General features: G+C 47.8%; 1 protein-coding gene across 1 annotated transcript; it reads left to right on the forward strand.

Moving 5' to 3' along the window:
* Positions 1 to 2,174: 2,174 nt before the first annotated feature.
* LOC123409902 (putative pentatricopeptide repeat-containing protein At5g52630) lies at positions 2,175 to 4,424 on the forward strand. The gene has a single exon (XM_045102778.1). The coding sequence runs from the start codon at positions 2,175 to 2,177 to the stop codon at positions 4,260 to 4,262; it is 2,088 nt and encodes a 695-aa protein (XP_044958713.1). The 3' UTR covers positions 4,263 to 4,424.
* The last annotated feature ends 20,931 nt before the right edge of the window (positions 4,425 to 25,355 follow it).

Raw genomic sequence — 25,355 nt, forward strand, 5'->3', positions numbered from 1 at the left:
ATTGTTTACTAATGAAATTCCCTGTTAAAGCTCTCTGATGGAGCAAAGACCTTGGCTAGACTAGATCACCTTACAACACCCAAATTCCTTCATCGCTCCACAAAACAAACAATCCTTCCTTTGTCACGCTATAAAAAAACATCCAACTTTGCATGCCATCTCTTTTATCCTTACAAATTCTGGTACAAACACCTACTTTTGGTTAGATATTTGGCTACACCACAAATCCCTCGCCTCACTTTTCCCTTGGCTCTACTCACACACCACTACACCTATCACTCGTGTGGTTGTTGTTCTGAATCACGATTTAGAATCAATCCTACGGAATCGCCTAACGTCTAATGTTTCTTCCGAGTTGTGCTCTTTGTTGTCCCTGATTTTTAGGTGTCGCTAGGACCAGATGAGCGGTACCTTAACTGTGTCCTATGCTTCACCACCAAGTCCGCCTACGAGCTATCCATGGGCAATGACGATGATGACACGCACGCCATGTCCAACCCCCTTTGCAAGCACATCGTCACAAACCCACTCTGCCCGAGATGTGGGTTTGATGGCGAAACCAGCTCGCACATCTTCATCGACTGCTCGCTAGCACAACAAATATGGCAACTGATTGGACTCTCTCCCACTGAGAACATCGCTGGTCTTTGGGGATGCCGCTTGCCGCCACAGATGGATGCCGCCATTTGGTATTCCATCCTATTCATTGTTCTCTAAAAACTTTGGGGCTTGAGGAATGCTATGACATTCAGGCAACAAAATCACTACATCATCTTCATCCTCATGCTCTCGACGCACCGGATGACGAAAACAGAGCATAAACATGCCACCTCCTCATGTCGTTCCTATATCCTATCACGACTACACGCGCTTATGTAATTCACCTTTGTTATCGAGCACACGTTGGATTACAACCATGAGAAATATATTCAGGTGGGGAACCCCCCCCCCCCTTGATTTTTCAAAAAAAAATCCAGTTAACAAACTATATCGCTCATAGGAATTTATTTTCCAAACTGTACAAACTATTGAGTTGCTGCATTTCAATATTGTGTGGATAAATTTGTCCCAAAGGTAACATTTCAACACTAAAGTTGGTACATCTCTCATGTCCATGATCAACGGTTTTGTACGGCAAAGTTGATACCTTTAAAGCCTCAAATAAACCTTAAGACGAACCTAGATGAAACGGGTCAATGCCATTGTGGATGAAGCCATACACATCTCTGAGCCATCACGACATGAATTAACAATCAAAAACATTGACTTCGGCGCATGATCAAATACCACTATACCCCTAAAGAAACAAGGGTGAGAGTCGGGAGGGAGGGAGTTAATGACTCACACCATACGATGGTGTTGCTTCTCCACGTAGTCAACGATGAGAGTCTCGTCCGTCATCACCTCCAACAACGAGGGCGGTCAGGCTCCACCTAGAATGATGATGAGATAGAAGGCATGGAGACAAAACAGTTTGTACTGAAAGTGAATATGTTTAGCAATAATGAGGCCTATGAGCAAATGTCAAAAGTTTGATGCCTTTTATGGCTTTTTCGTGTATTTAGCACAATGTCAAGGAGTCTTATAAAATGAATTGTAGGACGCCTTCTCATTCCCATCCACTAGCAATGGGCCACAAGGCATGGCACGCTATGTAAGTATCGTCAACAACTACAAATGTAATTAGCATCGTAATATGTGACCGTAATCACAAGTTTATGTACACTAAAATGAGATATATTTTTACCAGTTCCAGTATTAAAATACCCAACGAGATATATTTTTACCAGTTCCAGTATCAAAATACCCAAAATTAATATAAAGCTAAGATGTTTATTTTGAAATGAAGAAAGTATCATTCACATAGGGTTTTTGTGGACCTGATAAATATTGAACGATGTCAGCCGACGTTTTTCATGGTAATTTTAGTTGACACGGCGTGACAACTTTTATTGTTAAAACATGACAACTTATTTAGTTGGTTTTTATTAGAAAATTATCATGTATTCATGTTTGCGAACCTCGCATAAACTGAAGTTGACATAAAAAAGACGTTCTGATTGTCATGCTTAAAATCAAACCGTTCGGGATTTATGATTTTCGTTGTTTTAGAAATTCAACGCAAGTTGTACTCCATAAATTAAGACACCACCATTGGGTCCCATCAAACCCGCATGGGGAAATCCCGCGGCCAGCTCTCCCGCCCACCGGACACCAACACCTCACTCCGCCTCGCCGCCCAACTCCAGTCATGCGGCCGCGCCGGCGACCTCCGCCTAGCCCGCCGCCTCCATGCGCGCTTTGCGCTCTCCGGCGTGGCCGCCGCGTCCGCCTTCCTCACCAACCACCTCATCACCATGTACTCCCACTGCGCCGACGTCCGCTCCGCGCTCCGCCTCTTCCACGCCATGCCCCGACCCAACCTCGTCTCCTGGACCACTCTCATCTCCGGCCTGGCCCAGAACTCCATGCACAGCGACGCGCTCAACGCGTTCGCGTCCATGCGCCGCGCGGGTCTCGTGCCCACGCAGTTCGCGCTCTCCAGCGCCGCGCGCGCTGCAGCCGCCCTCGCTGCCCCGCGGCCCGGCGCGCAGCTGCACTGCGTCGGCGTCAGGCTCGGTTTCGACGGAGAGCTATTCGTCGCGAGTAACCTCGCGGACATGTACTGCAAGTCCGGACACTTGGCTGAAGCGTGCAAGGTGTTTGATCAAATGCCGCAAAAGGATACTGTTGCGTGGACTGCCATGATCGATGGGTATGCCAAGAACGGGGGCCTTCAGAAGGCCGCTGTAGCTTTCCGGGATATGAAACGAGAGGGACTGGTTGGAACTGACCAGCATGTGTACTGCAGTGTTTTGAGTGCGTCGGGAGGGCTCAAGGATGGATGGCTTGGCCAAACCATCCACTCTGCTGTAATGAAGGCAGGGTTTGAACTGGAGGTTGCTGTGAGGAATGCGCTCACTGACATGTATGCTAAGGCTGCGGACATGGAGAATGCTGCTCGTGTTGTGAAGATTGACCCTGGAGGTTGGAATGTTGTGTCAGCCACCTCGCTGATTGATGGCTACGTCGAGACTGATAGTGTCGAGGAGGCCCTTCGAATATTTCTTGAACTGCAGAGACGAGGAGTTGAGCCCAATGAATTTACTTTCTCGAGCATGATCAAGGGATGTGCCACGCACGCTCTGCTTGAACAAGGTGCTCAGTTCCATGCACACGTGATCAAGACAAATATTATCAGTGACTCCTTTGTTAGTTCCACCCTTATGGATATGTATGGTAAATGTGGCCTCATTTGTTCGTCGGTTCAGTTATTTAATGAGGTTGAACACCATACTGATATTGCTTGGAATGCGGTAATCAATGTCTTTGCACAACATGGTCATGGTAGGGAAGCTATCCAAGCTTTCGACAGGATGACCTCAAGTGGAATCAGGCCAAATCACATTACATTTGTCAGCCTGCTTACAGCATGCAGTCATGCTGGGTTAGTGGATGAAGGACTGAAATATTTTAACTCCATGAAGAATGCCCATGGTATTGAGGCTAAAGAGGAGCATTACTCCTGTATCATTGATATGTATGGTCGAGCTGGGAGACTAGCTGAAGCAGAGAAATTTATACATGAGATGCCTATCAAACCCAGTGTCTATGGTTGGTGCTCCTTGCTTGGAGCTTGCCGGATGCGAGGAAACAAGGAGCTGGGCGAGTTTGCGGCACAAAAGATAGTGGAGCTTGAGCCAGATAACACGGGTGTTCACGTATCACTTTCTGGGATCTATGCATCATTAGGCCAATGGGAGGATGTGAAGGCAATCAGGAAGCTGATGAGGGATAGCAGGATTAAGAAGCTTCCCGGTTTTAGCTGGGTTGATGCTAATAACAAAACTCATGTTTTTTCCTCCGAAGATTGGTCACATCCACAGCAGGAGAAGATATATAAAAAACTTGAGGAAGTCTATGAGAGGATAAAGGAGGAAGGTTACGTCCCAGACACACGGTCCTTACCATGTAATTTAGAAGATACTGCAAAGGAGAGGATTCTGCGTTATCACAGTGAGCGGATTGCCGTAGCTTTTGCTCTGATAAGCATGCCTGCTACAAAACCAATCATTGTGAAGAAGAATTTGCGTATCTGTGTAGACTGTCATTCTGCACTGAAGTTCATTTCCAAGGTAGAAAGCAGGGATATTATCGTTAGAGATAACTCCAGGTTCCACCATTTTGGGAAAGGGAGGTGTTCCTGTGAAGATTACTGGTGATGAACTCATATCTCTTCTTTTGCATTAGCAAGGGCATCCTTGAATCGTTGCCATCTGTCCATTTCACAGTGCTTCAGTTTTATGTCACTATATTTGAATGCATGCTGTCAAAACAATATTGATTCTGCAGTGAAATATGGAATTAAACTCCTATTTAGAAAAGGACTGGGAAAAAAATGCAAGACCATAGCTCATTGGTGCAGGCCATTAACCTCGCCAATGCAGAATGCCATGCCATGAATGCAAATATATACTCCCTCCATTCTTAAACATAAGACCTTTTAGAGATTGCACTATAAACTACATACGGATGTACATAGACATATTTTGTAGTATAGATTCACTCATTTTGCTTCGTATATAGTCTTGTAGTGAAATCTCTAAAAGGTCTTATATTTAGGTACGGAGGGAGTATATGTTTGTGCCGTTGAAATGGTCTCTAGCTGTAGTTTTACAAGGCAGAGTACCTAACAAAATCTACTATAAACAATTGCAGCCCTGTAAAAAAGACGAAGCTCTCTGTAACTCCCCCATTGCTTGGTTCGAATTTTTAAAGGATTTCTGGTGGGTAATGAAATCCATTGACCAGAAGAAGTTCTCTGCAACTCCCTCATTCCACACTAAACACATTCATCTTTCTTCAAGCTGGGTTCTGACTATTCGCATGTAGTTAAGCATATTGTAGTGGTTAGCAAAATTGGATGAGGACATTGCGAAATTGAACATTTTGAAGAAATTTCTTAGCTGGGCCTTCAGTAGTGCCCCTTCTTCGACTGCCCTTGCCGTTCACTTGCTGGCACGAAAATGGGACTTCAGTGGGTAGATTGCAGTGGATGCAGCATCCTCCATACCCCGTTCTTCATGGAGATCTATCATAGCGGCATGGCACGTCTTGAAACAAATGAATGCTAAGATCTTTGGCAGCATGTCACCTAAGCATTAGGTCTTAGGAATACCTCTTTGGCAGAGAGGTCGTGGTTGGGGAGTCTATAATCAGTCTCAGTGGCTGGGCAGATTCTGTAACTTCATTGTTCCTTTCAAGGCTCGGCCAGTATCCTTGTAAATAGTTGCTTGTACATTTCTGGCCCTTTTTTTATTGGGAATTTTTTGTTTTTGCCACTCTAGTTTTTGTCAAATTTCCTTATGCCTATCTAGATTTTGACATTTTACTTTTGCCACTATTAGCTTTTGACATTTATCACAATTGCCATTCCGTGGTAAAAGCAAAATAATTTTGTTTCACTTTTGCCACTCTTAGCTTTGAAAAATTATCACAATTGCCATCCTAATTTTTTTGCTTATGCTACAAAATGGCAATTTTGGTAATTATCAAAAGCTAAGATTGGCAAAAGTGAAATGTCAAAATCTAAAGTGGCAAAAGTAAAATTGACAAGAGCTATAGTAGCGAAAACAAAAATTTCCCCTTTTTATTGTATACATTTGATGAAATTACTTTGGCTTCGTTTGTACTTCTTCATTTGATAAATATTTGATGCATTGTAAACATTCTGTCCCTCTTTCAAGGGAAGCTAAATGTACAACCTCAGGAATGAAAAAAAATGTGGCTTTACTGTTCTTTTATCAAGGGAAGCTAAATACGGCTTTCTTTGTGCTTCTTCGTTTGAATAGGCACCTGAACGCACTTAAAATATAGTTACGCATCCTAGCTGAAAGGCTTCATTATTTTGGGTACTCTTCTCTTTGCCTCTTAACCCAAGAGTTCTTTTTATTTGAAAATGTGGCACTAGACTAGTCCATGTACCATGTATCCCTTTCTAGGGATACTGCGTGAGGTTGGCGAGTGATGACCCTGGAGCCTGTCATTGTCTGTCTCATGAAAGGCGTAGCCTAGTAAATACTTCATCCATAAAGAAATATATGAGCGATTAGATCACTAGGGAGTACCAACTTAACTTTTTAGGCAAATCATGAATATTATCTGTTGGGATATTACTTATGGTATGACCCGTCCTAAAGGAGCCGGGTCAAGACTGTGGCGGCTTAGCAAGTTTTGGTCAAGATGGGCTTTAACCCATGGACAGGAGGCGTGAGATAATCTACAGACGAGAACCGGTGGCGGCCCAAGACTTTCAGGAGGGCGGTTTACAAGACCCGCCCAGAAGAAGAGTTGCCCTGGATTTCCTTGCTTGATGAACAAGACAGGTTAGGAATTATAATAAGTCACGGGTCATGGTTGATCCGGACTCTTGTAAACCTAGAGCCTCGACCTATATATAAAGACGAGTCTCTAGGACGGAGAGGGCAAGTTATAATCCATCGAAAGCTAGGTCAAGCGAACTCGCTCCCTTGTAATCGATTTCACCATCAATATACACAAAGCAGGACGTAGGCTTTTACCTCCATCGGAGGGGCCGAACCTGGGTAAACCCAACTCTCGCTCCCGCTCAACCCCTTTGAGTCGCCACCTAGGTGCGATGTCTCCATCACTGAGTCCTTTCACGAGGACATCTGTCGTGACAAAACCACGACAGTTTGCGCCCACCATGGGGCCTCCGCACGGTAGAGTTGAGTTCTCAAAGGGTGGGGTTGAGCCGCCACCTAGGTGCGATGGCTCCATCACTGAGTCCTTTCACGAGGACATATGTCGTGACAAAACCACGTCAGTTAGCGCCCACCATGGGGCCTCCGCATGGTGAAGTTGAGTTCTCAAAGGGTGCCCTTCCAGGGTTTGGGAGCTACGCGGTCGGCTTAATGACCAAGAACCGCCGCGGAAAGATCTACATTGACAACTCAGATTGGGTTCCCGAGGCCGGTTCAATCAAATCAGGGTATCGGGTCCCCTTTGGCAAGATACATCTCTTCATCGGCAAGATCGGAGCGCCTGTCGTCGGGCCGGACAACTACACCGACATCGTCGAGCCGGCTCGGTTTGTCCAACCCGCCAAACATCATATCAGGCGGCGAGGCGTTCTGGTTGGTTTCGCGCAGGGAGTGGACTTGGCTGATGACCCACCCGCCGATGGTGATACGCCCGTTAACTCGGACGACGAGTCTTCCATGGGAGAAACAGACTCGATCTGCTCCCTGTACGAAGGGAGACTTGGGGGCTTGCCTGAACCCCCAGTCTCGGAAAGTTCGCACGAACCACATCAACAAGTCGCCATCTACATGGCCGGTGCGGCGGCAGCTCAGAATCCGCCAGGAGCGGCGGCCGCTAATGGGGCTAGTGGGTCCGGTAGGACTCTGACCCAAGCCATGGCAGATCTCATGGTCGAGATGTCCAAACTCGTGGTGATGGAGGTGACCACGGATAATCGGGACGAGATCAACACAGAATTGGCGAAGCTAAAGGAGATGGCCGTACTCCAATGCGAGATCGAGGCTGAGAATACCCGGATGGCAGATCAGCAGGCTCGGATCCGCGAGGAGGCAGAACGACTAAGGATTGACACGTGGTGGCTTGAGCGTCAGCGAGCCACCTCAGATGCGGTTCACCAGAGGAGGCATCAGAGCCGTGTGTCGGCTGATCTTAACCCTACTCATCTGTTTGATAGCTCACATACTCCAGGGGCGGGTCATAACCCAACCGGGCGAGTGAATCAGCAGACCGAGCCAGGTCAGCGACAACAGAACATGCAACCCCCTCAACCTCCACCTTTCAGCCGACGCAACAACGTTTTCATACGCCGCAGGGTCACTTCTCCAACCTGGTTGACAATGTGTTAGCTGCAACCCGCCATCTGGAGTCTCTTCCTATTCATGGAAACACCTTACATGAGATCGAGGCAAAAAACGCTATTGAGATGCTAAAGACGGCGTTGGTTCAACAGGCACAATACTCCCACAGCCGAGACCGCCTTCACTCCACACCCAATGTAAGACGATCCCACGGGCGTCATGAAGACCTGCCAGCGGTCTCCAGCAGCGATCATCGGCAGCGACCTCACGCCAACCCGCCCATGTTTCCAGATGCTCAGACTCTCGTTGATGCGGCCCGAGCCGCCCGCTAGGCAGAAGCGGAGGCCGTCGCAGTGCTGGCGGGTCAAGGACATCTAGGTCATGTCCAAACCCCCTCACCTTATGGCGGGTCAGGGTGGCGAAACATCGGCATCCCCTGTTTGTCGCTCGCCCTTTGTAATGAGCGTATGCCCAAAGACTTCAAAGGCCCCCTTAAGGTGCCCAATTATACGCCTGACCTTGAACCATGGGCGTGGGTTGAAAGCTATGAGCTCGCCATGGATATGCTTGAAGTAAATGAGGCGGTGTGCGCTAAATATTTTACCATGATGCTAGAAGGCACGACACGGACCTGGTTGAAAATTTTACCCCCTAACTCCATCAACACCTGGACGGAGCTGAAGGAACGGTTCGTCAAAAACTTTCGAGGAACCTGCAAGCTCCCGATGACGATAGTCGACTTACATAACTGTGTTCAACGCGCGGATGAGTTGGCTCATCATTGGACTAGGTTGGTCGCAGAAATCACCCACTCGTCAGATGGCATTACGGCGGCTCAAGCGGTGCTAATCTTAGAGAAGAACTGTCACTTCCAACCTTTCGTGTTGAAGCTTGGTCGGCTTAAGAGGAAGGTACATGATATGGGTGAATTGATGGACACTCTCACGAGATATGTCGAGTCAGATAGTACAAAGGACTCGGGCTCCGATGACGACAGAGCCGAAGATTCAAGGAGAGTTGACCCGCCCAGGAGTCAGTCACAGGTCCAAGGCCGAGGCAACCACCAGGGAGGCCAAGGAAGGAAGAGGCAACAGGATGGCTCGTCAGATTTTGTCGCCACCGCCAACTCCGAGCCCAGAAATCAACGCAGAAACTCGAATCGAGACTTCAGTGGGAACAAGCCACGCAACTACAAGGAGATGCTTAGGGGGGCCTTGTCCACAACACAGCACCCCAGACGGCCCGACCACTCGTTCTTGGGAAAAATGCTTCGTGATGCAGGAGTTTCGAGCCGAGGCGTCAAGGAACGGCCAAGGAGACAAAGGCGGGCGTCCAGGTCAGTTCGGACAGGGCGGCTCTCGTAGAGGGCCGTTTGGCGGTTTCTCTGGTTCGGGCTCTCAAGGTCATGGCGGCTCAAACAATGGTGAAGGACAATACCTGGGTCAGGGAAACGGTAGATCTTCACGAAGTAGGCGATCTCCTTGCCCTTACAAACATCTTGGTTCAACTCCACATCACGAAGAAGGAGGCTCCCAAGCGACACCTAACCAATCTAGGAGGCACCACCCTACAAAAGGTAATAGATGGGGTAGATCAATGAACTCCTTTCTCTTGTGCTTGTAAAGATAGTCTCCTCAACACAAAATCGCTCTCTCACAAAATATGCATGGGTAGGAGAGGTTGATTTGGTGAAAAGCAGTTTGGGGAGGCTAGAGATCAAGTTTCAAATAATTGGACTGGAATATCTTGGTCTGAACACATGTGTAGGTGGTTCTCTCTCTGAAAATGGATCTGGCAATGAAGTGTGTGTTCCGAGTGCTTATCCCATGAATGAGAGGTGGTGAAGGGGTATATATAGGCGGCAACCAAAATCCAACCGTTACACACAAAAAGGAAAACTCAGTGACATTGAAGTTATAAACTCGGTGGTACCAATTAGCACAAAGGTGTGAACTTTTGAATCTCGGTGAGACCGATATATGAAACTCGGTGGCACCAAAAAAGTGACTAACGGTCAGATGGCCAAACTCGGTGGCACTGATACTCAAACTCAGAAATTCCGATTTTGTATACCAAGGCACCCGAAAGTTGGTCACCCAAACTCGGTAGCACCGACTTGGTTTCGGTTGCATTGATTTGGTGGGAATGGCGAGGGTTCTGTGTGAAGTCGAACTCGGTGGGTCCGTTATGGAAATGTTGGTGACACCGAATTTGTGTATATGGATTTTGACAGAGTGGGTATATGGGAAAAATGACTGAGTATTTTGGTGGCTAACTTTGAGCATTTTGAGCAATCAGTTCATTTTACTACCTCACCCCCTGCAAGCTGAATTTTGACAGGTATGCAGCATTTTGACAACACATATTTTCACAGCATATATTTTGACAGAAATTTAGAACATATGACAGCAACACAAACAACCGAAGTTCACATTTATATTTGAATCTAACACCAACAACACAAGTGCAAATCATTGTTCACAAGTGCAACATCAACACCAACAACACAAGTTCACAACTCCTAATGGTTCACAAGTGCAACATCAACACCAACAACAAAAGTAAAATGGTTTGCAAATGATTGAAAACTCCAAATGGCTCCGGTTCACATCTTGGGGCCTCATCCCCTCTTAAAACTAGCTTCTTTCTTCTCGCAACCACAAATTGCTCCGAGTCATCCGACTCATCGTCATCGTCATCCTCATCCTCATCGTCCATGCTTCGCATCCTTGACAAACGAGAGCCCCCGTTTCTTTCCTTTCGCATAATCATCCGGTGAGTACCGCCTAAATTCCTTCCTAGGCTTCAACATGTAAGCGGAGCGTTGGAAAGCCTTCAACGTCATCCCGTCCGCAACCTAATACATATGAAGGTTGAAAGTTCAAAGTTGAAGGTTGAAAGTGCACAATGTTTTATGGCTATGTCATACCTCACGAGTGTCAACATCATCCTCTACAGTATTTCTTTGGGTATTAGCTGCCGAGGTAATGTCACCATCGTCCATACGAGCGCCCGAAGCAGCTGAATCGTCTAGAGTATTTCTTTCGGATGAACCGGATCCCGAAGGTGAAACATATTCAGGGTCACGACAACCTAAAATGTTGGATAGGCGCCGTAACTTCTTGCCCTGTTCTTGTTAGATTCAAATATAAATGACATATATAAGGTACCGTATGTTGCATTCGTGGGCAAAATAATAATAATGACACAACACCTTTATGAAAAGACGAAGTGAAGATTCTCCCTTTTTTCCTCGAGGTGTATTCTCTAGAATATCTTCGGACTCATCAGCTTGTTTCTTGACCTCTTTGCGCTATGATCACAAGACAATGACATGCAAGTGAATAGGTGTACTAGCATTCATACTTAACATAGGTGAGCACACTTACCACAAAGTTCAGGACAGGGGCGAAGGAAGTTTAGTACCCTTCGCGAATTAACTTGTTGTAACCGCCTTGGGCAAGTGCATCGTACTCAGGTTCTTCCAATATGTCCTCCTCGTAAGCCGGCGGACAAATCTCGACACGAGTACTCTCCTGAAACCATCTTAGGTAGTTGTTGAACGCAAGCGGACTATGCTGGTGGTACTGGGTTCGTCGTATGCTCGAAGCTGCCTGCACACTTTGCTCGAACATAATGACATAGCTCTTATGATGCTTATGCCAATCCTTGATCTTTCGCTGCCTCCTCCTATCCAACCTGCTTTTAACAAAACCCATCAGTAGCTCGCTCAACACTAAGAACAAAACTAATCAGTACTTCTTTTTTGTTACCTGTGAAGCTGTGTGTCCATGTCCACCCACTCTGGCGGGTGTGGCTGAAAGAACCCAAATTGATGCATCACACGATGCGGGAGATGAAACTCAACCGCCCAATTGCATATAAGGGGACAACGCATTAGCCAAAGATGTTTTTCCTGCACGCATAGTGGATTGAGCTCGAACGTGTGTGCATCACCAAAGTTTGGCCCGACACCATATGGCTGCCATTCCACCTACAACACAGCATAAAAGGCACGATTCATTTTACTCACAACATAAAAGCTGGAAGTCAACTCTGAAACCATCTTACCTGCTCGGGGGTAAGTGAAAGGAGCGCCGGCCGGGACTCTATCTTTCTTCCCTCCATCTTCTACCTCCGGCTCCTGCGGCGACATACCAATAAGAGCCTCCATTTGTTGCCGCCATCCCTCGGAATCAGTGCTCATACAAAGAGGCTTCCCCTCGATCGGAAGTGCGGTGATCATGGAAACATCTTGAAGAGTAACCGTCATCTCTCCGGTCCGGAGATGAAAACTACGTGTCTCCGGCCTCCAACGATCAATAAGTGTTGTGACTGCCGCAGCGTTCAGATTGGGCGTTGACCGAGTCACAAGCTGAACGAATGGAAGGAGTCCTGTCATCTCGATGTACGGGGTGTACCGCTCATCGTACTGCATTACAGACGATGCCCCATGAGACCGGATCTTCAAGGGCGTAAGCTCCTCCAAACAGATAGGAGAAGAAGATATCAAGTGCTTATTACATTTTCAAAAAAGTACTCATCTACTAATCATTTTCTACTTACCATTTTCTTCTCCGACATGAAATAGGCCCGATGTTCAACATCATAAACATTATTCAGAAGCCACACCATCCTACAAATCACAAAAAATACTCATATTCAAAAAATTACTCATCTACTAATCCACTAATCTACATATCCTAACTACTCAAATCCTAAGAACTCATATGAACTACTACTACTCATATACTCATATACTAACTACTAATATGAACTACTATTACTCATATAGTCATATACTCACTACTAATACTAACTACTAATATGAACTACTACGACTCATATACTCATATACTAACTACTAATACTAACTACTAATATACTAACTCCTAATACTCATATACTAACTACTAATATACTAACTAACTACTCAAATCCTAAGAACTCATATCCTAACTAGTCAAATCCTAAGAACCTACTCATATCAATCTACTCAACAAAAACCTATTCCACTTGGATAGAAGGATAGGAAACGGAAGGAGATGGGGGAGGAGATTACCTTGGGGGATCAATCTAAGGAAGAAATCACCAGATCTGAAGGAAATGGGGGAGGGGATTAGGGATTCGAAGAGAGCCAGCAGCCCCCGTTGTTGTTTCTGTTTGAATGAGGGAGGGGAATGGGGAGGGGGTGGGGAGGGGGCCTGGCCCATGGCCAGTTAAGTCAATGTGTGGCGCCTAAGCGTTCGGCGCCACACATTACAATGTGTGACGCCTGAGGCTTAGGCGTCACACGGCCTGGGGGTGGGCCCTCCCTGCCAGGTGGTCGGGGGGTGTGGCGCCGAACAGCTAGGCGTCACACAGTGTAGTGTGGCGCCTAGGTGTCGGGCGCCACACAAAAGGGTCAGCCGGGTGACATATTTTCCCCGAGGGGTCACTCCGTGAGTTCTTTCCCCCAGGGGTCATTTTTGTCAATTTTGCCGCATGTGTGTGGCTAGCAGCAGCTAGCTAGCCGGCACGCGGCTGCAGTGGCCCGCATGCAGCTGCGGCGGCCTGCACACGCCCAGATGCGAGTCTCGAAGGTCCGCAGCTGTATTTTATTAGAAAGGAACAAAACTCTTACAAGGTTCAGGAGCAAATCTCAGAAGTGGAACAACCAGCTGTTAGAGCATCTCCAACAGGCGCGCTATACAAGCGTCGCGCCGCAAAGAAGGCAGTTTTAGCGCGTGCGCAACGCGGCGGGCAGCTCCAGCGGGCGCGCAAAAACGGCGCGCGCGCCATTTCCATTTCAGCGCGCTGGCCGAAACGCAATCCCGCGCCCCTTATTTGTTGCGTCGTATCCCGCGCGCGACTCTCCCGCGCTCGCTCCTACTCTCTCCCGCGCTCGCTCCTGCTCTCTCCCGCGCTCGCTCCTCCCTCATCCGGCCGCACCACCGTCGCCGCCCACGCCCGCCGGCGACCACTCAGGCACTTCCCTGGCCTAAAGCGGTGGCCGATCAGAAGACTTGGATTTGGCATGCATTCTTTGGAATGCCTGTATCTTTGAATGATATCAATGTTGTCAACCGGTCACCACTGATGAATAAGATTGCAGATGGTGAGTTGCCACCGGTGCAGTTTGTAGCAAATGGCCGTACGTACAACTATGGCTATTATCTAGCGGATGGCATCTATTCAAAGTGGCAAACCTTCGTGAAGCCTTTGAAAAAGCCGGAAGGTAAGAAAAATCTTGATTTCCACAATGCTCAGGCGGCTGCTAGAAAAGATGTGGAGAGAGCATTTGGGATTTTGCAAGCCCAATTTGCTATTGTTAGAGGACCGACTAGATTTTGGGATCAAAAAATGCTTTGGTACATCATGCACGCTTGTGTGATCATGCACAACATGATCATCAAGAATGAGCGTGGCCAAGATTTAGATTACTCACAGTATGAGCTCTTGGGACATCCCGTGCGAGTGCGACGGAGGGCTGAAAGGGTAGCCCGTTTTGGTGCCTCCTATCATGCCATTCGGCGTCCCGCAACACACAATGATCTTCAGAAGGATCTGATTGAAGAGTGGTGGGCATGGCATGGATGACAAAGAGCATGATTTGGTTGTGTTTATTTCATTATTTGTATTGTATTGTATTTGTATTTGTATTGTATTGTTCATGAACTATTGGTTGTGTTTATTGCATTATTTGTTGTACTCAAGGATAAACTATTTTTTTGAGTTGTAAGACTATTTATTGTTGATTTATTTTGTTTGTTTGATCGTTTTTGCGCCTATTTTTTGAAATGTATATGTGGTGTATATGTCGTTTGTGCGTGCTGCGCGCGCTGCATTTTTGGGCACTGCTGGAGCGGCGCGCGCGCGCTGCATTATAGCGCGGCTGCTGGAGCCAGCGCCTATCCCCGCATTAAACCAGCCGAAGCGCGCGCTGCAAACGCATTTTTTGGGCGCGGCGCGAAGCGCCTGTTGGAGATGCTCTTAAACAAGGTCGGTTATCAAACCGGTCGATTTCCAAGAGAGAATATCCTTCTGGATTGACTCGAAGACCTGGGTAGCCGAGGAAATTTTATTGTCAAAAATCCTGGCGTTGCGCTCCTTCCAAAGCTTCCACTGCACCATTCTAACCACCGTATCGAAGTTCCTCCTAGCATTTTTGTGCACCTTCTCCCTGGCCCGCAACCACCACTCCTCGGTAGAGACGAAATCCGAGCCGGGGATAGGGAAGTGCACAACTGACCATGCTTTGAGCCTACCTCAGACCTCACATGAGAACCGGCAAAGGATGAAGAGATGACCACAATGTTCTGGCTCTACATGGAAAAGTGAGCATAAGGGATCACATGGGCAGCCCCAACGCTGAAGGTTGTCCGCCATGAGGTACTTGCCATGGACCACCAACCACATGAAGAACTTACATCGCGGCGTCGCCTTGCTCTTCCAGATTGCACGGTGGCATGGAAAATGTACCTTAGCCATGAAGAACATTTGGTAAGTGTTGCTCACGGAAAACAGACTGTCCTTGGATATCTTCCAACAGATGGTGTCTTGCTCTTCATCCATGAGCATTACAGATACACCTCCGTCGTATCTACTTTTCTGAACTCTTTTGCCCTTGTTTTGGACTCTAATTTGCATGATTTGAATGGAACTAACCCGGACTAACGCTGTCTTTAGCAGAATTTCCATGGTGTTGTTTTTGCGCAGAAATAAAAGTTCTCGGAATGACCTGAAAATTTATGGAGAATTTTTCTGGAATATATAAAAAACACTGGCGCAAGAATCAGTGGAGGGAGTGGAGCTGTGAGCCCACAAGCCCACAAGGCGCGGGCCCCTGGTCGCGCATGGCAGGCTTGTGGGGCCCACAACGCTCCACCGCCTCCAAATCCAGCTCTATTTAGTCCGTCTCGCCCGGAAAAAAAATCAAGGAGAAGAGTTCATCGCGTTTTACGATACGGAGGCGCCGCCACCTCCTGTTCTTCATCTGGAGGGCAGATCTGGAGTCCGTTCTGGGCTTCGGAGAGGGGAAATCATCACCATCGTCATCATCAACCTTCCTTCATCGCCAATTCCATGATGCTCTTCACCGTTCATGAGTAATCTCATCGTAGGCTTGCTGGACGGTGATGGGTTGGATGAGATCTATCATGTAATCGAGTTAGTTTTGACGGGGATTGATCCCTAGTATCCACTATGTTCCGAGATTCATGTTCCTACTACTTTGCCATGCTTAATGCTTGTCACTAGGGCCCGAGTGCCATGATTTCAGATCTGAACCTATTATGTTCTCGCCAATATATGTGTGTTCTTGATCCTGTTGGGTAACGTAGCATAAATTCAAAAAAATTCCTACGCATATTCAGATCTTCCTATGGAGAGACCAGCAACGAGAGAGGGGTGAGTGCATCTTCGTAACTTTGAAGATCACTAAGCGGAAGCGTTGCTAGAACGCGGTTGATGGATCGTACTCGCGGCGATTCAGATCGCGGTGTGATTCGGATCTAGTGCCGAACCACGACACCTCCGCGTTCAACACACGTGCAGCCCAGTGACGTCTCCCGCACCTTGATCCAGCAAGGAGGAGGGAGAGGTTGGGGAAGATCTCCGGCAGCACGACGGTGTGGTGTCGATGAAGAGACTAGGTCTCCGGGCAGGGCTTCGCCAAGCACCGGGAGAGAGGAGGAGAAAGAAGAGCAGGGTTGCACCGAGGGACAGAGAAAACTTTGTCTCCAGAAGCCCAAAAGTTCCTACTATATATAGGAGGAGGGGAGGGGGTGCCACCCCTAGGGTTCCCACCCTAGGTGGTGCGGCAGCCCCCCCAGATGGGAGGTGCGGCGGCCAGGGCAGGGGGAGGGGGTGGCGCACCCCTAGGTGGGCCTTAGGCCCACCAGCGCCTAGGGTTTCCCCCCCTCTCCACCTCCTGCGCCTTGGGCTGAGTGTGGGGGGCGCACCAGCCCACCTAGGGGCTGGTTCCCTCCCGCACTTGGCCCATCTAGCCTGCCGGGGTCGTTGCCCCCTTCCGGTGGACCCCCGGGGCCACCTTCGGTGGTCCCGGTGGTCCCGGTACGTTACCGGTGACGCCCGAAACACTTCCGGTGTCCGAAACCATCCGTTCTATATATCAATCTTTACCTCCGGACCATTCCGGAGCTCCTCGTGACGTCTGGGATCTCACCCGGGACTTCGAACAACTTTAGATAACCTCGTATAACAATTCCCTATAACCCTAGCGTCATCGAACCTTAAGTGTGTAGACCCTACGGGTTCGGGAGACAGGTAGACATGACCGAGACACCTCTCTGGCCAATAACCATCAGCGGGGTCTGGATACCCATAGTGGCTCCCACTTTCTCCATAATGATCTCATCGGATGAACCACGATGTCAAGGATTCAATCAATCCCGTATACAATTCCCTTTGTCTGTCGGTATAGAACTTGCCCGCGATTCGATCGTCGGTATACCTATACCTTGTTCAATCTCGTTACCGGTAAGTCTCTTTAGACGTTCCATAACACGTCATCGTGTGACTAACTCCTTTAGTCACATTGAGCTCATGATGACGTTCTACCGAGTGGGACCAGAGATACCTCTCCGTCACACGGAGTGACAAATCCCGATCTCGATTCGTACCAACCCAACAGACACTTTCAGAGGTACCAGTAGTGCACCTTCATAGTCACCCAGTTACGTTGTGATGTTTGATACACCCAAAGCACTCCTACGGTATTCGGGAGTTGCACAATCTCATGGTTGAAGGAAAAGACACTTGACATTAGAAAAGCTTTAGCATACGAACAATACGATCTAGTGCTACGCTTAGGATTGGGTCTTGTCCATCACATCATTCTCCCAATGATGTGATCCTGTTATCAACAACATCTAATGCCCATGACCAGGAAACCATGATCATCTATTGACTAACGAGCTAGCCAACTAGAGGCTTGCTAGGGACACATTGTGATCTATTTATTCACACATGTATTACTGTTTCCTGTTAATACAATTATAGCATGAACAATAGACGATTATCATGAACAAGGAAATATGATAATAACCATTTTATTATTGCCTCTAGGGCATATTTCGAACAGTTTCCCACTTGCACTAGAGTCAATAATCTAGTTACATTGTGATGTATCGAACAACCATAGCATTATGGTGTTGATCATGTTTTTTTCGAGGAAGAGGTTTAGTCAACGGGTCTGCGACATTTAGATCCGTGTGTAGTTTACAAATCTCTATTACTCCACTCTGGACATGGTCCTGGATGGAGTTGTAGCGGCGTTTGATGTGCTTCGTCTTCCAGTGAAACCTGGGCTCCTTGGCTATGGCAATGGCCCTAGTGTTATCACAGAAGAGTATCATTGGACCCGACGCGCTTGGGACCACTCCAAGGTCGGTGATGAGCTCCTTCATCCAAATTCCTTCATGAGCCGCTTCTCAAGCAGCTATGTACTCCGCTTCACATGTAGATGCTGCCACGACTTCTTGCTTGCTGCTGCACCAGCTCACTGCCCCACCATTCAACACATATACGTATCCGGTCTATGACTTAGAGTCATCCGGATCGGTGTCGAAGCTAGCGTCGACGTAACCCTTTACGACAAGCTCTTCGTCACCTCCATAAACGAGAAACGTTTCCTTAGTCCTCTTCAGGTACTTAAGGATATTCTTGACCGCTGTCCAGTGTTCCATACCGGGATCACTTTGGTACCTCCCTACCAAACTTATGGCAAGGTTTATATGAGGTCTGGTACACAACATGGCATACATAAGAGAGCCTACGGCTAAAGCGTAGGGGACATAACTCATCTTCTCTCTATCTGCTGCCGTGGTCGGCGACTGAGTCTTACTCAATCTCATACCTTGCAAAACTGGCAAGAACCCTTTCTTTGAGTTTTCCATATTGAACTTCTTCAATATCTTGTCAAGGTATGTACTTTGCGAAAGACCTATGAGGCGTCTCGATCTATCTCTATAGATCTTGATGCCTAATATGTATGCAGCTTCTCCAAGGTCCTTCATTGAAAAACTCTTGTTCAAATAGGCCTTTATGCTCTCCAACATCTCTATATTATTCCCCCTCAATAATATGTCATCCACATACAGTATGAGGAAAGCTACAAAGCTCCCACTCACTTTCTTGTATAGACAGGCTTCTCCGTAAACCTGTATGAACCCAAACGCTTTAATCACCTCATTAAAGCGAATGTTCCAACTCCGAGATGCTTGCACCAGCCCATAGATGGAGCGCTGGAGCTTGCACACTTTGTTAGCACCCTTAGGGTCGACAAAACCTTCTGGTTGCATCATATACAACTCTTCCTTAAGGTTCCCATTAAGGAATGATGTTTTGACGTCCATTTGCCAAATTTCATAATTATATAAGGCGGCAATTGCTAACATGATTCGGACTGATTTCAGCTTCGCTACGGGAGAGAAAGTCTCTTCGTAGTCAATTCCTTGAATTTGTCGAAAACCCTTTGCGACTAGTCGAGCTTTATAAACGGTTACATTACCGTTTGCATCAGTCTTGTTCTTGAAGATCCATTTATTTTGTATGGCTCGCCGGTCATCGGGAAAGTCCACCAAAGTCCATACTTTGTTCTCATACATGGATCCTATCTCGGATTTCATAGCTTCAAGCCATTTGTTGGAATCCGGGCCCGCCATCGCTACTTCATAGTTCGAAGGTTCACCGTTGTCTAACAACATGATTTCCATCACAGGGTTGCCGTACCACTCTGGTGCGGAGCGTGCCCTTGTGGACCTTCGCGGTTCAGTAGTAACTTGATCCGAAGCTTCATGATCATTATCATTAACTTCCTCTTCAGTTGGTGTAGGAGCCACAGGAACAACTTCCCGTGTTGCGCTACTATCCCGTTCGAGAGGGGGTGCAATTACCTCATCAAGTTCTACCTTCCTCCCACTTACTTCTTTCGAGAGAAACTCTTTCTCTAGAAAGGATCCGTTCTTGGCAACAAAGGTCTTACCTTCGGATCTAAGATAGAAGGTATACCCAATAGTTACCTTAGCGTATCCTATGAATACGCATTTCTCCGCTTTGGGTTCGAGCTTTTCTGGTTGAAGTTTCTTCACATAAGCATCACATCCCCAAACTTTAAGAAATGACAACTTAGGTTTCTTGCCAAACCATAGTTCATACGGTCTCGTCTCAACGGATTTAGACGGTGCCCTATTTAAAGTGAATGCTGCAGTTTCTAATGCGTATCCCCAAAATGATAGCGGTAAGTCGGTAAGAGACATCATAGATCGTACCATATCTAATAAAGTGCGATTACGACGTTCATACACTCCGTTGCGTTGCGGTGTGCCAGGCGGCGTCAGTTGTGAAACGATTCCAGACTTCCTTAGGTGTGTGCCAAACTCGTGACTCAAATATTCTCCTCCACGATCAGATCGTAGACACTTAATTTTTCTGTCACGTTGATTCTCGACCTCACTCTGAAATTCCTTGAACTTTTCAAATGTCTCAGATTTGTGCTTCATCATGTAGATATACCCATACCTACTCAAATCATCGGTGGGAGTGAGAACATAACGATAGCCACCGCGAGCTTCAACGTTCATTGGACCACACACATCAGTATGTATTATTTCCAATAAGTTGGTTGCTCTCTCCATTATACTTGAGAATGGAGTCTTGGTCATATTGCCCATGAGGCACGGTTCACATGTGTCAAATGATTCAAAGTCAAGAGACTCTAATAGTCCATCAGTATGGAGCTTCTTCATGCGCTTAACGCCGATATGACCAAGGCGGCAGTGCCACAAGTATGTGGGACTATCTTTATCAACTTTACATCTTTTGGTACTCACACTATGAATATGCGTTACATCACGATCGAGATTCATCAAGAATAAACCATTCACCAGCGGAGCATGACCATAAAACATATTATTCATATAAATAGAACAACCATTATTCTCTGACTTAAATGAGTAGCCGTCTCGCATTAAGCAAGACCCTCATACAATATTCATGCTCAAAGCTGGTACTAAAAAACAATTATTAAGGTTTAAAACTAATCCCGACGGTAGATGTAGAGGTAGCGTGCCGACGGCGATCACATCGACCTTGGAGCCATTCCCGACGCGCATCGTCACCTCGTCCTTGGCCAGTCTCCGCTTATTCCGCAGTTCCTGCTTTGAGTTGCAAATGTGAGCAACAACACCGGTATCAAATACCCAGGAGCTACTACGAGCACTGGTAAGGTACACATCAATAACATATATATCACAAATACCTTTAACGTTGCCAGCCTTCTTGTCCGCTAAGTATTTGGGGCAGTTCCGCTTCCAGTGACCCTTTCCCTTGCAATAGAAGCACTCAGTCTCAGGCTTGGGTCCATTCTTTTTCTTCTTCCCGGCATCTGGCTTACCGGGCGCGGCAATGGCTTTGCCGTCTTTCTTGAAGTTCTTCTTACCCTTGCCCTTCTTGAAACTAGTGGTCTTGTTGACCATCAACACTTGATGCTCTTTCTTGATTTCTACTTCTGCAGACTTGAGCATCGAGTACAACTCGGGAATGGTCTTCTCCATCCCTTGCATGTTGTAGTTCAACAAAAAACATTTGTAGCTTGGTGGGAGAGACTGGAGGATTCTGTCAATTATAGCATCATCCGGAAGTTCGACTCCAAGTGAAGTCAGACGACCGTGTAACCTAGACATTTTGAGTATGTGCTCACTGACAGAACTGTTCTCCTCCATCTTACAGCTAAAGAACTTGTCGAAGACTTCATATCTCTCGACACAGGCATGAGCTTGAAAAACTAGCTTCAGCTCTTGGAACATCTCATATGCACCGTGTTGCTCAAAACGCCTTTGGAGCCCCGTTTCTAAACTGTATAACATGCCACACCTAACCAGAGAGTAATCATCACTCCGCGTTTGCCAAACGTTCAGAATGTCCTGGGATGCTGTGAGAGCGGGAGGGTCACCTAGCGGCGCATCAAGGACATAAGCCTTTTTAGCTGCTTCAAGGATGAGCTTCAAGTTGCGAACCCAGTCCGCATAGTTTCTACCATCATCTTTCAGCTTGTTTTTCTCTAGGAATGCGTTGAAATTGAGGTTGACGTTGGCCATCTACAATATTTATAAAGACAACTTTTAGACTAAGTTCATGAAAATTAAGTTCATTTAATCAAATTAAGTATGAACTCCCACTTAAATCGACATCCCTCTAGTCATCTAAGTGATACATGATCCATGTTGACTAACCCGTGTCCGATCATCACGTGAGACGGATTAGTCACCATGGTGAACAACTTCATGCTGATCGTATTCAACCATACGACTCATGTTCGACCTTTCGGTCTCTTGTATTCGAGGTCATGTCTGTATATGCTAAGCTCATCGAGTCAACCTAGGTGTTTCACGTGTGTAAATCTGGCTTATACCCGTTGTATGCGAACGTTAGAATCTATCACACCCGATCATCACGTGGTGCTTCGAGACAACGATCCTTCGCAATGGTGCACACTTAGGGGAATACGTTCTCGAAATTTTAAGAGGGATTATCTTATTATGCTACCGTCGTTCTAAGCAATAAGATGAAAAACATGATAAACATCACAATGCAATCATATAGTGACATGATATGGCCATTATCATCTTTGCTCTTTTGAATTCCATCTTCAGGCATCGCATGATCATCATTGTCGCCGGCGTGACACCATGATCTCCATCATTGTGTCTCCGTGAAGTCCTCACGCCAACTACTACTATCACTACTACTATAGCTAACCGTTAGCAATGAAGTAAAAGTAGTAAGCACATGGCGTTGCATCTCATACAATAAATTAAGACAATTCCTATGGCTCCTGCCGGTTGTCATACTCATCGACATGCAAGTCATGAAACCTATTACAATAACATGATCATCTCATACATCATACATGCAACATCACAACTTTGGCCATATCACATCACATGTCAAACCCTGCAGAAACAAGTTAGACGTCCTCTAATTGTTGTTGCAAGTTTTACGTGGCTGATTTGGGTTTCTAGCAAGAACGCTTTCTTACCTACGTGACAGCCACAACGATGATATGCCAAAGCTATTTACCCTTCATAAGGATCCTTTTCATCAAATCCAATCCGACTAGAGTAGGAGAGACAGACACCCGCTAGCCACCTTTATGCACGGTGTGCATGTCTGTCGGTGGAACCAGTCTCACGTAAGTGTACGTGTAATGTCGGCCCGGGCCGCTTCATCCCAGAATACCGCCGGAAAAGAATACGACTAGTAGCGGCAAGAAATTGAAAAATCATCGCCCACAACCTTTTGTGTTCTACTCGTGCATAGAATCTACGCATAGAAAACCTGGCTCGGATGCCACTGTTGGGTAACATAGCATAAATTCAAAAAATTTCCTACGCATATTCAGATCTTCCTATTGAGAGACCAACAATGAGAGAGGGGTGAGTGCATATTCATACCTTTGAAGATCGCTAAGCAGAAGCGTTGCTAGAACGCGGTTGATGGAGTTGTACTCGCGGCGATTTAGATCGCGGTGTGATTCCGATCTAGTGCCGAACCACGGCAACTCCGCGTTCAACACACGTGCAGCCCGGTGACGTCTCCCGCACCTTGATCCAGCAAGGAGGAGGGAGAGGTTGGGGAAGATCTCCGGCAGCACGACGGCGTGGTGTCGATGGAGAGACGAGGTCTCCCGGCAGGGCTTCGCCAAGCACCGACAGAGAGGAGGAGAAAGAAGAGCAGGGCTGCACCGAGGGAGAGGGAAAACTGTGTCTCCAAAAGCCCAAAAGTGCCCACTATATATAGGAGGAGGGGATGGGGGTGACACCCCTAGGGTTCCCACCCTAGGTGGTGCGGCAGCCCCCCCAGATGGGAGGTGCGGTGGCCAGGGTAGGGGAGGGGGTGGCGCACCCCTAGGTGGGCCTTAGGCCCACCAGCGCCTAGGGTTTCCCCCCTCTCCACCTCCTGCGCCTTGGGCTGAGTGTGGGGGGCGCACCAGCCCACCTAGGGGCTGGTTCCCTCCGACACTTGGCCCATCTAGCCTTCCCGGGTCGTTGCCCCCTTCAGGTGGACCCCCGGGGCCACCTCCGGTGGTCCCGGTACGTTATCGGTGACGCCCGAAACACTTCCGGTGTCCGAAACCATCCGTCCTATATATCAATCTTTAGCTCCGGACAATTCCGGAGCTCCTCGTGACGTCTGGGATCTCATCCGGGACTCCGAACAACTTTCGATAACCTCGTATAACAATTCCCTATAACCCTAGCGTCATCGAACCTTAAGTGTGTAGACCCTACGGGTTCGGAGACAGGTAGACATGATCGAGACACCTTGTGACAGCCCGATGTCGACGTTCCAGAAGATTCCCCTTCTATTCCGTTTTTGTCGTGTCTCTATTTTTCATTTGTCGCATCATCATCACATCATTCGCATCATCTGCATTGCATCGGCATTCCGTTGCCGCTAGTTTTCAAAACTTGCATCCGTTGTTAGTTGCCTGTTCTCGTCGTTGTTCGTCTCAGCCCGTTCACACACGCACGCGCCCGCGACATCGTTTAAATCTTGTTTTAAAAAGTGTGCGTAAAACTTTCTCTGATCGAGGTGAAACTTGGCATGTGGTCGTGATTAGATATAGGTAGGCCGCATGTCAAATTTCGTCGCGATCGGAGTCCGTCTGGTACCCGAACGGTCGACTGTAGCGGCACCGTATTCGGTCTACCGTCAGACGTCTGTCATTGTTTTAAAAATCGTTGCCGCGTCGCCCGTTTCCCTCTCGTGTCTGGTAAACCACTCTTCACAGCCACGTACCCGTTCCCGCGTTGGGAATCGTCCGAATCCGACCACACGGTTGGATCCAGAACGAATTTCCGGTTAACCTAGCCCCCTTTTCTCTATAAATAGACCCCCTCCTAAATTTTAGACAGCCTCCCTCTAATCCCTCCTTGTTTTCCACGCCTCCTACCCCTAACCCTAGCTTCCTCCCGCAACCCCTCTCTCCCAGCCGTCGTGGGCCCGCCGAGCCCATCCGAGGCCCGCCCGGGCCCGAGCCGGCGCCGCCCCCGTTCTCCTCCCATGCCCGAGCTCCTGCCAGGAGCTACCTTGCCGGGGTACCCCCACCAGCCCCTCGCCGAGGTGCCCCGCCGGCCGCTCCGTCTTCCCCGCTCCTTGTCGAATGCCGTCGCCGGGAATGGGGCCGAGGGGGCCGGATCCATCCACCGCCGCCAGATCCGGCCAGCCCCCTCGTCGGAGCCCTGTCGCCGGCCGCCGTTGACCACGCCCTGCGCCGCTGGAAACCCCGTTCTGCCCGTGCTCCAGGAGGGAGATGACGGGAACGGTCCAGCAGGCCCCGATCTGCCAGCCCTGCGAGCAGGCCTCGGCCCAAGAGGCCCTCAGGTGAGCTAGCCCCCGCCCCAGCACATTTTAGTTAGATTGCGCCCTCTGTCCGGCCCGTTTAATAAT

This window comes from Hordeum vulgare, chromosome 1H, assembly GCF_904849725.1.
Source record: "Hordeum vulgare subsp. vulgare chromosome 1H, MorexV3_pseudomolecules_assembly, whole genome shotgun sequence".
Lineage (NCBI taxonomy): Eukaryota > Viridiplantae > Streptophyta > Magnoliopsida > Poales > Poaceae > Hordeum > Hordeum vulgare.

What these genes read in the sequence shown, in the direction of transcription:
- LOC123409902 (XM_045102778.1), top strand. Translation starts at nt 2,175, where the DNA reads ATGGGGAAATCCCGCGGCCAGCTCTCCCGCCCACCGGACACCAACACC.